The 12,916-nt window shown below is 43.7% G+C and overlaps 1 protein-coding gene across 7 annotated transcripts in view; it reads left to right on the top strand.

The window, feature by feature from the left end:
• The window catches only part of BCOR (BCL6 corepressor), an 83,002-nt gene extending 71,035 nt beyond the window's left edge, over nucleotides 1-11,967 (top strand). For all 7 annotated transcript variants that reach the window (XM_071565506.1, XM_071565497.1, XM_071565533.1 and 4 more), the window contains 5 exons: nucleotides 894-1,060; nucleotides 7,960-8,105; nucleotides 9,223-9,300; nucleotides 9,510-9,660; nucleotides 10,856-11,967. In XM_071565506.1, the coding sequence (XP_071421607.1) occupies nucleotides 894-1,060; nucleotides 7,960-8,105; nucleotides 9,223-9,300; nucleotides 9,510-9,660; nucleotides 10,856-11,150 (837 nt within the window). In that variant the 3' untranslated portion in view covers nucleotides 11,151-11,967. The remainder of the gene's footprint in view (nucleotides 1-893; nucleotides 1,061-7,959; nucleotides 8,106-9,222; nucleotides 9,301-9,509; nucleotides 9,661-10,855) is intronic.
• The last annotated feature ends 949 nt before the right edge of the window (nucleotides 11,968-12,916 follow it).

Below are 12,916 nucleotides of genomic sequence, written 5' to 3'. Positions count from 1 at the left end.
AGGAGCAAATGCAAAATTAATGCTTTACCACTAATCTCGGAACGTGGGAGCTGTTTTATATATGGAGTATATCTTAGAAATGTGTTTTGTTTTGCTTTTTTTGCATCTTACACACGTCGAGGAAGACTCGCACTATCCTAAATTTTTTGTTGAGTGATGGAGCAGTCATTGTTTCAAGGCTGCAGGACAGCACCGAGCTGAGTCTGGCCTAGGCTCTCGACCGTGGTGTATTTGACTGCAAGATGAATTGTGTTAAATTCACATGGCTTCCTGCGGCGCCGGGCTCGTTACTGGAACCTGGCGCCTGGCTTTAGTTCTGCATGCAGAAAACCAGAGTGGGTGCAAGTGGGATTTCCCCGATCTTGATGGAACCGGGCAGTTTTTTGTTTGCCGATAGCAAACCATCCTTTGTGTGTCTTAAATGTGTTTTGTTTCGGGTCACGTACTTTAAAATCAAACGGATGTAGGCTGAGCTGTTGTTGTGCTTGCAGAATTTTCTACTCAAAAATGCAGATGTAAGAGTAAAAACCTTCCCACTAACTTTACGTGTGGAAGTTTTGAGAAGTGGAAGGTTGTGAGTTTTGTCTGTGAAATTTGCACGTTCCCCTCTGTGAGGATTCCTGATGTTGGGGGTTTCAGTGAAGTCCCTGCAGCACACAGGGCTTTCAGTGTTGCTTTGCCCAAACCAGTCTGCTCAGGGGAGCTGTGGGCTCTGCTGTGTCTCCTGAGTAAAGAGGACTTTTATTTTCTTTTTGACTGACCCATCTCAAAGAGGGCAATTTCGGCATATCATACAGTTTTTGTCTTTTGCCCCTTTCCTTCAAGAAGAGAAACTTGTGCGTTTACACAGCAAGAAATAACTCTGATGTATCTGTTTTTCCTCCTGTTTCCAGGAAGTGGTTCTGTATTGTTTGGAAAACAAGGCGTGTGATGTGAATCATCGTGACAACGCGGGTTACTGTGCCCTGCACGAGGCCTGTGCCAGGGGCTGGCTGAGCATCGTGCGGCATCTTCTCGAGTACGGCGCCGACGTGAACTGCAGTGCTCAGGATGGAACCAGGTGAGCAGCACCCCTGGCCCGGCGTCGGGTGTTCTCCACTGGCGTGGGAAGGAGCACCCCTTCCCTCTGCCCTTCTCTGTTATCCTCCCCTTGTCCCTCCTCCCCATCCTGCATGAAACTCTCCTTCCTGTGCGCCACGTCCTCCTTTTGCTGCTGGTTGCTGGGTAGGAGCGTGCAGGACTTGAACTCCTCTGCTCTCTGGTGAATAAAGCAGTGGGGGCACACTGCTGTTGTGACTCCAGTTCAGTGTAATTTTATTTTCTTCTGGGAATTTTAGTATGCTGTGTCTTGGTTGGTTTGGGGGGTTTTTTTAGAGTTAGCGAAATTGCCAGCTGCAGGGCAGGAAGGGGGGATACTTGAGCTGCAGCCCTGCTCGTGTGCCCTCCAGTTTCTTTGAGTTGTGCCAAAAGAGTGGGTTTTGCCTTGTTGGCAGGGTTACTTTGAAGAGCGCTTCAGACTTTTGTGGCGATCGGGTGTGCGAGTCCTATATATGCTGTATAAAAATGTTTTGCTGAACTGTTAAACTATCTGTTCATTTGATATTTTGGAGTCACCGTTTTTTTTTTTAATCCCGAATTAGCCTTTTTTAGTTTCCTTCACAGAGTAGTAGGGGTGCTTAGTTCCTGTGTTGGCAGAATAGATAGCGAGCTTTTCTTTTTTGCTTTGTGGAGATAAAAAAATGCTGCTCCGCACCTTTTTTAAAGCTTCTTGTGTATCTCCTAAAGCACCTCTTTGACCACCTCTGCGAGGCTGACCTTGGGGTAACTTGTCCTCAGCATATGCAGAACGTTATTCAGTCTATGCATTTTGGAGACAGGTCGCTTTGTATTCTGTGAATCTCCTGCAGCTTGTTATCTTAAATGGTTCATCTCATTCCCTATCACCATCCAAATAGCCAGGGAGGTAAAATTAGCGTAACTAAGAGCTTGCTTCTTTTGTTTTTAAGCTCTTTATTTATTAACTAGAGAAGGGAGGAGTCAGGAAAACAAAAAGAGGGCTGGTTAGAATGGTCCATTAAAAGTTCATGATGGTCCATTGTTACCAGCTCATCACCGGCCCATCACAGCCCAAAGAAAACCTTTTTATGAGAAACATTGAAACCCCGACTAGATTCCTCCTCTGTCGCCCACTTCTTTGTAAGAATTTTGAGTTCTGTAGGCTGCCAAACAGCCTTGCATTTTCAGCTGCCTTCAGCTTTAATATGTGACCTGTGCAACAGCGGTGAGTTGCCATAAAAAGAAACCTAAATTATTTTTGTCTCACTTGCTGGAATAACCTATATAGAAAATTATCCCCAGGAAGTTTCTGATCAGTCTTAATCACCTGCCAGTTCAGAGTCCACCTTTGATTTCTATTCACAGATGGAGCTGATTTCCAAGAAAGAAACTTGGCTAGTGTACTCTGAGAAGTTGTTTTGGGGAAAATGCATTTTAGAAATGAACATAATGATGATCTGATCGTAGATGGCAATGTCAGAACTCAGCTTGCTGTTACCGCTTTTATCTGAGGGCAGACTTGCTTTTCATTTGGAAAGTTGCCCGACAGTGTGAATCCAAAACACATCTAATATACAGGTGAAAGGTGGTCTGGATGCCCTCGGTTGGGCAGGACAGAGAGCAGAAGCTTCTGTAAGGAACTTTACGTCGGTGTTATCCACTTCCTTTTGGCAGGATCAGACTTCTGTCTCTCTAGAGTAAATCAGGGCATTCATAAGACAAATCCCATTTATCTCTTGGAGTTTTTCTCCTTTAACTTTCAGGAGGAAAGAAGTGTCAGTCTTTCTCAGCTATGTTGCTTTTAAAATTGAAATTACTGAACATGTTCAACCCTTAGAAAGATACTAAAATCTTAAAAAAACCCAACAAACCTGAACAAGCGCACCATCAAAGATTTGTTCTTCTCCCCTGCTTGTCCAACGACCCTGAGCATGCTTTGTATTGTCCCCTCTGCCATCTCACCCGGCCAAAGGTACTTTTGGTTGTGCTGGAAGCTCTCAGGTCTGCAGACAGTGGCAGTGGATGTGTGTAGTTGTGTTCAGCCGGTTAACGTGGAACAGCACAGAGGGGTGATGTTAACGGGAGCAGCACAGAGGAGTGATGTAACTGCATGTGCTGGTTGGTTGGTGTGGCAGCCTGGGGTGTCGCTTGGGTGCCAGCTGCCTAAAGCTTTGATCTGTGTTACTTGCTGCCTCTGCAGTCAGCTTTTTGGAGGACACTCTGAAAAGTTGTGACAAGTGAGGATGTGTCTTTAGTCTATACAAAATGTCCATGTGAATTTGAAGGATGAAGGAAAGTTCTGCAGTCAGTGTATCTCCTTCCAGTGCTGTCTGAAGTGCTGCAGCTGCTCTCATCAGTGTGCTGGTTTTGCCTGTGTGTGTTTTGGGAGTAAAGCAAATACTTGAATCTCTTGCTTTGCCTTTTATGTACCCACACAGACAGTCTGCTTAAAGTTCAGTAGATAAGGCAAGTTTTCAGCCTCTGGTTCCTAATACCATCAGAAATCTTAGTGAAGCCAGAAACAAAGCACCAGATTGTAGTGGCAGGGCAAGGAGGTGACAGCGTTTGGGGGTGTAGGAATGATGCAGTCCTTTCCTTCACCCCCAGCTAGAAGCTGGGGCTCTGCCTTCAGCGCAGGATGTCCCTCTCTGCCCTATTCAAAGCACATCTGGCCAGGCTAAAAGTGGTAGGTCTTCGATGTTTTTCCCCTTAAACTCTGCTGATAGACCACATGCAGTGTCTGCAGACCCTGAATACACAAGCACTCTGCTGCTCGATTAGTGCCTAATCAAAGATTATTGTAGAACCCGGAGATCTTTAAGACCTGTCTCCGAGGTGCCACAGTCACTAAGGGCTCTTAATCGTCTTACCTATAAATAATAATAGACCGTGCTTAAGACTTGAGTGCTTCCCTTCCCTGACAGGACCCCAGTAAATGTAGTAGCTCATCAAGGAATGTTCGACGACCAGTGCCTGACTTAGGCAAGGATGTTTGCGGTGTGTCTTTGGCCTTATCTCCTTGTTCTTCTCCTCTTACCTCTGCAGCATGCGCTAGCTGAGCCAGTGCCAGTATAGAAACAAAGCCACATGCCAAAGTTACAGGCATCCCCTGCCTGTTAGTGAGGGCTTTACGTTGCTTCAGAGTTTGTTTGCTAGATTAGCTCTCCGAAGCCAGTTCTGCTGTACCCTCCTTGCTGGCAGCTGATGAGCTCAGCCTTTTTTATTTTTTCCCTGGGAGGACCATGCCAAGATGGCTCTCTTCCTGTGTCCTTTCATCTGGTCTTGGCAGAGCCAAACCTTCCAGCAGCTAATCGCGTTAAAGAAGAGTCAGCCTATATAGCTGCCCTCTTGCAACTTGTGCCTTGCCTCTTCCGAGGGGCAGTGTTGTGTAACGGAGTAGATGAAAAGGAAAATAAAACACCAAAATACGGTATTGCTTGGCGAATTACAAGATCTCTTACTGCAGTGAAGAAAATTCTGGTGGTGCCTGAAAGGCTGGGAGCAAACCCTGACTGGTCTAAATAGTTTATAATTTTGGTAGTGGAATGATAAACCCCCAGTGAAATGTTTTCCTAACTCTAGTGGCGGTAAAAATAGTAGGAAAAAGTCTACAGTACACAGGAGAGGGTTGAGATGTGTGTCTTCTGTAGGATATTGCAGCTCTCGAATGTCCCCAGATCCTTCTGGGGCCTTTTGAAGGGTTTGTTTTAGAAACGATCTGTACTACGTTAACTGTACCATTAGGGATAGAGAGTGTTTATTTTCACAATGCACAGGGTGGAAAAGATTGTATGGGCAAAGCAGCCCAGGAGAGGACTCCCAGGGATCTATTTTTTTCACATCTGAAAAGTTGCCTATTCCAATACTTGCTTTTGCATCCTACAAAGAAGATGGTTAAACTCTGCCAAGACTGAAAAATACTCCCTCCTCTGCTGGCCCTCCTGGGAGAAGCAAACGTATAGCTGTGCCTTTGCATGGTCCCACTCGTGAGCTTGCCAAGAAGCTGTTCTAGCCAGGGAATCTCTTTTTTTCCTCCCTCCCTGCAAGTGTTTTATTTCCTTCCTTCTATTTACTGTTTTTCCTTCTTCCGCATAGCTTTGCTATGCCTTTCCTTCCCCATGCCTCTCTAAAGTCCTCTCTCATGCCTGGGCAGCCTCCCTGTGTACTCTTAGACAATAAAGGTGGGTCTGCCTGCCCTGCTGCCTGTCCTGCTGTCTGCCCCCTGTCTGCACCACCACACCAGGCTTGGTGACCTGTAGAAAGGGATAGGGAGATTCCATCACAGGGTTACAGCCCATGTGCTGCAGTTTTCCTTCTGGGAAATGCTCAGGCACCCTTTAATAAACTCGTTTGAGTGTTGTTAAGTCAATTGAAACACTGAGCTGTGATTTAGATGCTGTTTTTAATAAGTTAAGGGAATCATCTTGAATTCATTACTGCTTCAAAAGCCACTTAGGTAAGTCAGTTTAAAAAGAAAGCCAAACAGCACAAACAAGAACACCCACAAACCAATAATCCCACAACACTCTTCAACCCCTTCCCCAAACCAGAAAATGGCAATTTTAAAATAAAATTTAAACCAGTTCAAAATTAAAGATTCCAGTAAAGTGAAGGAGTGGGGTTGAAAAAAAGCATTCACAGCGTTTGGCAGCAGCCGCAACTCTTGTCTGTTCCTGGTGCCTGTTGCCAGACTTGCAGCCAGGGTTGCTTCATGCCCAGTGGGGGCAGAAAGGTTTGCAGCAGGGCTGACCTTTCCTGCTGTAGATGCTTCGAGTGCCGTGACCCATCAGCTCTGGCCTCAGATCCCTGCTGACAACCAGAAACACCCGATACTTCTTCAGCCTCTGTGTCAGCACCTCTGTTATTTGTTGCCTCTGGCTTTATGTCGCCTGGGATGTTCAGCACCAATCCTGGATGCTCTGGCTGCGTAGGCGCGTGATGCTGCGGCAGTCCCTGTGCGGAAGCACTGAGTCAGTAGGTGGAGGTGGGAGGGCGAGGCTTGCGGGGGTTCCCGGGAATGCTGGCTTCTCCAGTACTGTCTGTCTCAAAGATGTCAGATAGCTTCAGTATTATGTTAGAGACATTCCCTCAGACACTGAGAAAGGGGTATCCTGACCCTTTGCAGGTGATCCTTGTGGACCTCTCTGGTCTTAAAATGTTAAAGCGGCTTTCCAAAGAACAGTATCTTAGGCTTTGAGGGCATCCACATGTTGCACTCTCTGCTGCCAGGGGCCTGATGGTTGGCCCAAGCTGGGGGTTGAGGACTGTGCTCAACAGCTTGAGGATCACCTACTTCTTCATTGTGTTGGTGGCATGGGGCATGCAGGAGGCAGGCAGCATGGGATAAGCCCTCTCTCCATAGGGAATGAGCTGCAAAGTCCCCAGGTGCACTTCCTTGTGTCAGTGTAAAATGCAACATGTCAAAACCAAAATGGCATTCAGCTTTCCAGCAAGATGGGGGCAAGCAAGAGTCCTACACACATGACAGATGTTCATCACCCTAAGTCATACCCTGCTGGAAAGTACTTGGAGTAAACACATCTGAACATCTTTTTGAGATGTGTCAGAGTCCCCCTTCTCCTCTTCCTATCAGCAGTGCTGTGTGATAGATGGGAAAACAGTGGCATGCCATCCTCTTCTGACTGATTTGCTCTTGTTCTCCTCTGCCCTGAGCTCATGTGGCCAGTTCATGCCAAAACAGTGGTGACACAGAGGGAACATTGCCATGTGAGGCAGAAGGAGTGGTTGGATGTGACCTCTTCTCAGGAGGGAGTTGAAGCTCTGGTTGTTAGCTGAGGTTTGCTTGGCAGATCAGTAGACAGGACAGAGAGGTTTGCTTGGCTGTGCTTCCAGATTACTTCCCCTTGTAACATCATTCTGAAAACTTTCCAGGAAGGCAGTATGTGATCCTAGTTAAAGTCCTTCCTTGCCTTTTAATACATGCTCTTTCAGAGCTTGAAGGCCTTGCTGGAGGCAGTGGTGTTGGCAGCCTAAAAGAAGGAGTGTTGAGCTGAGTTGCAATGCCATGATTGCTGTCCGTGCATTTGACTCTCCTTTCTCCTGTCTAAGGAAAGGACAGGATTTTAACGTATCTTCATTAGTCTGAAGGGTAATATGTTCTACTTGCAGACAGCTCCCTGTTACGTATAATCAATTTTAAAGGCAAAAGTTAATGTGATTTATAATTAGTGATAAGGAATTCTAAACCTGGAATTGCAGGCATGTGTATTAATGAATAATCCTTCTGTAGGCTCACAAAATCTGCGTCTGAGCTCATATAGATTGCTCATGGCACGTAAAACGCATTAATTTCTAGGTGGACTACACTTAGAATAACATGTTTTTCTATTCTTTGATTAGAAGGGTTGAATTGTGCTGCAAATATATTCACCAGTACTGTTTAAAGAGGATATTCTGTGCGGAAGTTTGATTCCTAGCAAATTTTCATAACTTATTTCTGTGTACATAATTTAGGTGCTTTGGGTAACTGATTTCCGTGCTTGCCCAGAGGCAGCCTGAATGAGCCTTACTCCACAACACGCTGTTAAATTGGCAGAGATTTGGAACGGTAGAGTGACTTGGAGCAAAATTATGTTTGTGAGGCTTCACACAAACTCCCGCTTTTCTGTTACAGCGGTGTAATTATTTTACTGGCCCTCAAAATGTGTGCAGCAATGAATAGACGTAACAGAAATATCTGCCCTGAGCACTCTGACTGTGAAGACAAGAGGGGAGGGGGTGATGTGCAAGTAAGACTGACAATAAGATGATTGGCAGCTGTATTAATAGTTTTACTTTCTATAAATAACTTTGATCTACAGTCAGAAGTTTCTTGTCAAACACATTTGCATAATACTGTTGAGTCAAAATGTAATGCTGTGATTTTTTTTATTTCCCTGCCAGACCAATCCATGACGCGGTCGAAAATGACCACTTGGAAATTGTCCGCCTGTTACTGTCCTATGGTGCTGATCCAACACTTGCAACCTACTCTGGGAGGACCATTGTCAAGATGACCCACAGTGAGCTCATGGAGACCTTCCTCACAGGTCCGTGCCCACATTTCCCAGGGCTTTGCTGGTTGTGGTGAATGGGGGGTTGTTCCCTGGCTTCCCAAAATCCCCCCTGCCTGGCAGGGATGGCTTCATGCCAAGAAGCCTTGGGGTGAGCAATAGCTCCCTCTCTGCTTGCAAAAACCCAGCAGCTGCATGTGGGAAGCACAGCTATGCTTGGGGGCTCCTTCTAATTGAAACTCTTAATAAGTCCTAAGGATTATTCCACTGTCAGATTTGATAGGTAGGTGGAAGGTCAGCAGGCTGTTTCGGTGCCTTCAGTTTTCTGCTGAAATGAAAATAAGAAACTTGCCAAATCGAATTGCTGTTTGTTAAACATACTCATATTTTCCCTGTGGTCTTGCTTTTTTTATTTTAGTTTTTGCAAGTTCTGCCTTGTTTTATACCTGAAACTCTCTAAAACTACACTAAATGCTCTTGACATTAAATGTATCCATGTTGTAACATAGTTCTAGGGTATTTTCCTCTTAGTATCGGATGAAGACAGTTGCATTCCCTAATAACTTACCTCTGAAAGTGTTGCAGTGTTTACAGGCAATGAGTTTAAGAACTCATCACTTAGTTGTTTAAAAGATGCAGTGTAGAAAGTCCATAGGTATATCAGGACTCCAGCTTAGCATCCTGAGTTGCAGAATCTTTCATTAACTCAGCTAGTAAATGTCCCAAATGATGTCTGTAGAAAAGAATAACATCTTCTGTTCAACATACCTATGTGGAAAACCCTTTTCAATCAGTTTATTTAGGGCCGCAGGTTCACCCCCAAGCTGCTGTCCAGAATAACTGTGAAGGCCAAGCAGTGTGATACATCCTATCTTCACAAAAATAAAATTCTGCTCTCAGTTTCTGAAGCTTAAGGTTGTGTCTATCCCTGTTAGACCTTGGGTGATTATTTGATGTGGTGGTTCATTATTTGATGTGAGAAAATGATGTGTATATGCTGTTGGTTCTAGCATGTGCACCAGGAATATAGTGTAGGATTTTTTGATGGAAGGTATGGAGGATGCATATTGAGCCTGTGTGACATGCGGTCTGCTAAACTTGCCAGCTTTTTTTTCTCATCAGTATGTTTTTGTTGTTGTTTTTTCCTCTCCAGAGTATTTAACTGACCTGCAAGGTCGAAGTGTTGATGACCCTGGTTTGTACTGGGATTTCTATGGCAGCTCTGTGTGCGGTGAGCAAATGTTGCCCTTTATTTCTTTGTATGCGGAGACTTTAAAAACATGCGGCACGTGGGGGTGGGGGCTGTTTTGTTTTCATGGTGGAGGAAGCTAGGAAGGAAGCAAAGTGATTTTATTTACAGATCACGTTATTGGAAGAAAAAGCAAGACCTGCTGCAGTTTTTTCCGTGCTGACTTGGCACCTTTATTCAATTTTATTCAGATCCAAAAGATGAATCTGGATTTGACATCTTGGCAAATCCTCCTGGCCCAGGTGATGAAGATGAAGATGGCTTTAGCGATGTGTTTGAATTCGAATTTTCGGATGAGGCTCCCTTGCCGTGTTACAACATCCAAGTGTGTCTCTCTCAGGGGTAAGAACAAATACACGTTTTGGGGTAAAAACAGCTGAGACGATCAGCTTGAGCCACTTGAGGTTTGTGTCTGTGGAGGAAAGCATTTGTATTTATGCAATTGAAATGAAAGATCAATGCTGAGATTGCTGGGGTTTTTTAGGAAATAAACAAATGGGAGGTGAGAGGGGAAAAGGCTGGTTTTTTTCAAGGCTGAGTTTTGAGTGCCATGCTCCCGAGAGGGACAAGTGACGTTTGAATACAAGTTTCTTCCCTCATGCCAGGCAGGCACATTGTTAAAACATCACAAAATACAAGTGTTTCTAGTGCTTAATTTTGAATGTCGTGTCTGTAAGTTGCTGTTAATTGTATTTTATGGGCTTTTCTGTGCTGCTGAGTGGATACGCTTTTGTGGATGGCAAAATGACACCTTTTCTGCTTTTCTAGACTTGGTAGCAAAGCTGGTTTAAAGCTCTGAATTGGAACAAATAAGCATCTTAGAGAAGATTCTATGATGTTTAATAATAAGGAAAGACCTGGAGAGTTGTATTATCTATTAAGATACAAATTAGCTTTGTAAACAGCTACTGTTTACAATTTGCACCAATTTTGATGACAGCTGTAAGAAAAATAGTTTTAAATATTGATTATGCAGGAGTGCAGGTTCTAGTGTGTTTTTATTACTTCAGTGATGGATATAGCTTAAGTTCCCTGAACTGGACGAGTACAAAGATTGAATTTCAAATATGTATTCTTTATATGAGAAAAAAACAACTCACCATTGACTTCTGTTTAATACCAGCATATCTGGAGGTCAGAGGTGCTGAATTTTGTGGGTTTAGATATAAGGATTCTCCTAACTTGCTATAATGGGAATTGGGCTCAGCTGGGCAAACCTTTAGCCGTATGAGCAGCTGTTGGGATGGCTGCTGCCCCACGTGTGCACTCTGGAGTCCAGGTTTTATAGGCTCCAGTGCCCCTGCATGCCTGGACCTCTCTTTCCCCAGAACTGTGGGCAGCAGTACTGTGAATAAATATATACGTGCCTTTATATATGCATCTATATTTGACCCACTAGGTGACAGCCTTGGTTTCAGAGGGGTTGCTTGTGGAGATATGTTCAGGGAGGCTTTGTCACACAGCGATACAGTGACAAGTCAAGAAGCCCTTGACATAATATCAGTTGTTGGAGCCTCTTTCTCTTTTGCTTCCACAGACCACGAAACTGGCTTTTGCTCTCGGACGTGGTGAAGAGGCTAAAAATGTCATCTCGCATCTTCCGCTGCAACTTCCCCAATCTGGAAGTCGTCACTATCACAGAGGCAGAGTTTTACAAACAGACTTCTCTCAGCCAGTTGTTCTCTTGTGCTACGGACCTTGAAGCATTTAACCCAGAGAGCAAAGAGCTGTTGGACTTGGTAGAGTTCACAAGCGAACTCAAGACTTTGCTCGGCTCGTCGCTTCACTGGTTGCATCCGCACGAGGACCCTCCCTTTGACATCCTCTGGTGAACCATCAGGCCATTTAATGTACAGTGCTCTATACAGTTCTTTATGTATATGTGTTCAAATTAAATTGTTTCTGTAAAGAAAGGACACTATTAAATATGAAAATATCTTTTCCTTTATATAAGAGATCTGAATTCCAGTTGGATGGATTTTGGAAGAATTTTTTTTTAACTTCAATCAGTTTTTACAAAATTGTTATATAATGTTTCTTTAAATGCACACAGGCTTTGGGATAAGTTTGTTATTACTCGGAACACATTTTTTTTTAAAGAACACACCCACACATTGACTTTGTTTCATACAAAGCACTGATTACACAGAACATACTTTTTCTAGGTGATGTGATCAAAGTCGTGTGGCTTGTTTGGGAGACAGAATTTGGTAAGGCACTTGGTGATATTATTTTCAGTTTTTTTGTTTACAGGATTACCTGCTTTGGCCAGGTAAGCACTATTGAATATAATTCAATAGTTTGTAATATAAATTAAACCATATCCATACGCATCAACTAATTGTAAGAACTTTTATATCCTAATTTAAAAGCTGTGAAATTTAGTTTTCACACATCAAACCGGATTGTTTATATATGTTTAAACATTTTATGCTCTTTATTTAAAGAAGACTTTGAACTATTTTTTCTGTACCTTGTAAAATATTGAAAAACTAACATATGTTGAAGTTGCTTGAAACTGTACATAAACTAAATTTTCTGAATTGTGTGTTTATGTTTGAGATCTGTGTTTTAACTTTGTAAGTAAATCTTCTGCCTTTGTATTTATATTTTACAAAAATTTTCTTAAAGGCAATAAAACTGTTGAGAAATGAAGAGGCTAAAGTGACTCCTGTTAATTCCATGCCTGGTTGTGACATGAGCTTTGCCTCATTAACGTTTATGAAAGGAGGCTCTGGGAGTAGTTTCCAAAGTGGAGCAGGGCTGGCACAGGTGCTGGTGAGCAGCTGATGAAATCTGAGGTAGAATTTGTATTGGATTTCTAAATTCAAGGTTGCAAGAAAACATCAAGCAGGCACTTCCAGAGGGACAGAGGTTTAAAGATGATGTTTACAATACTTTTTGCATCGCCTTTAAGTTAAAGAATTTGTAAGTAGGTTCAATTATTTTCCCTCCTTTGTTACAGCTTTAATTTGAATTGCCTGAATTCTCTTGTCAGTGCAGTCTGCAGAGGGGAGGAAAATAGTACCAGGGAAAATGCTTTAGTTTTAATGTGAAACATTAAAGCTATGAGCACACTGTGGGGGCATCTAAAGGAACAGTGACCAGAATGGCACTTTTGCACAGCTCAGGAACATGCATTTGAGAGGCTGGGCTCCCTGAACTTGGGCAGACCCTGTTTTCAGGGTCTGGGTCTGCCCTTCCACTTGTGGAAGAAAGTTCTTGCTGTGAACCCAAACTTTGGAGTTTTACTTTGGGACTGTTCTTATCAGTAGTATGTCTTGTGATAGCCAATTACTTCTGAGGTGTTTAAATCACTCTGCTTTTCTGATGAGGGCCAGGACCCCCACTCAAAGTGTCTCAAGCAGAGCACCTGGTCAGTCTGAAAAAGGGATCTGGGCAAAAGTTTTATCAATTGTCCTCAAGGTAAGGGGAGAATGACGCCTCATTTCTGAAGGTGCCCTGGAGGGAAACACGCCAAGGTGGTGCCTCTCATGGTGTGTTACCATAGTCTTTTGCCAAACATTTGTACTGTGTGTCTTGTGGTGGGGCTGTTTCTGTGGGGAAAGTGGTTTTGTAGCTGAGCCAAGAGGTGAGA

Source organism: Pithys albifrons, chromosome 1 (genome assembly GCF_047495875.1).
Source record: "Pithys albifrons albifrons isolate INPA30051 chromosome 1, PitAlb_v1, whole genome shotgun sequence".
NCBI classification, from domain to species: domain Eukaryota; kingdom Metazoa; phylum Chordata; class Aves; order Passeriformes; family Thamnophilidae; genus Pithys; species Pithys albifrons.
This window is presented reverse-complemented; position numbering and strand designations above follow the sequence as displayed.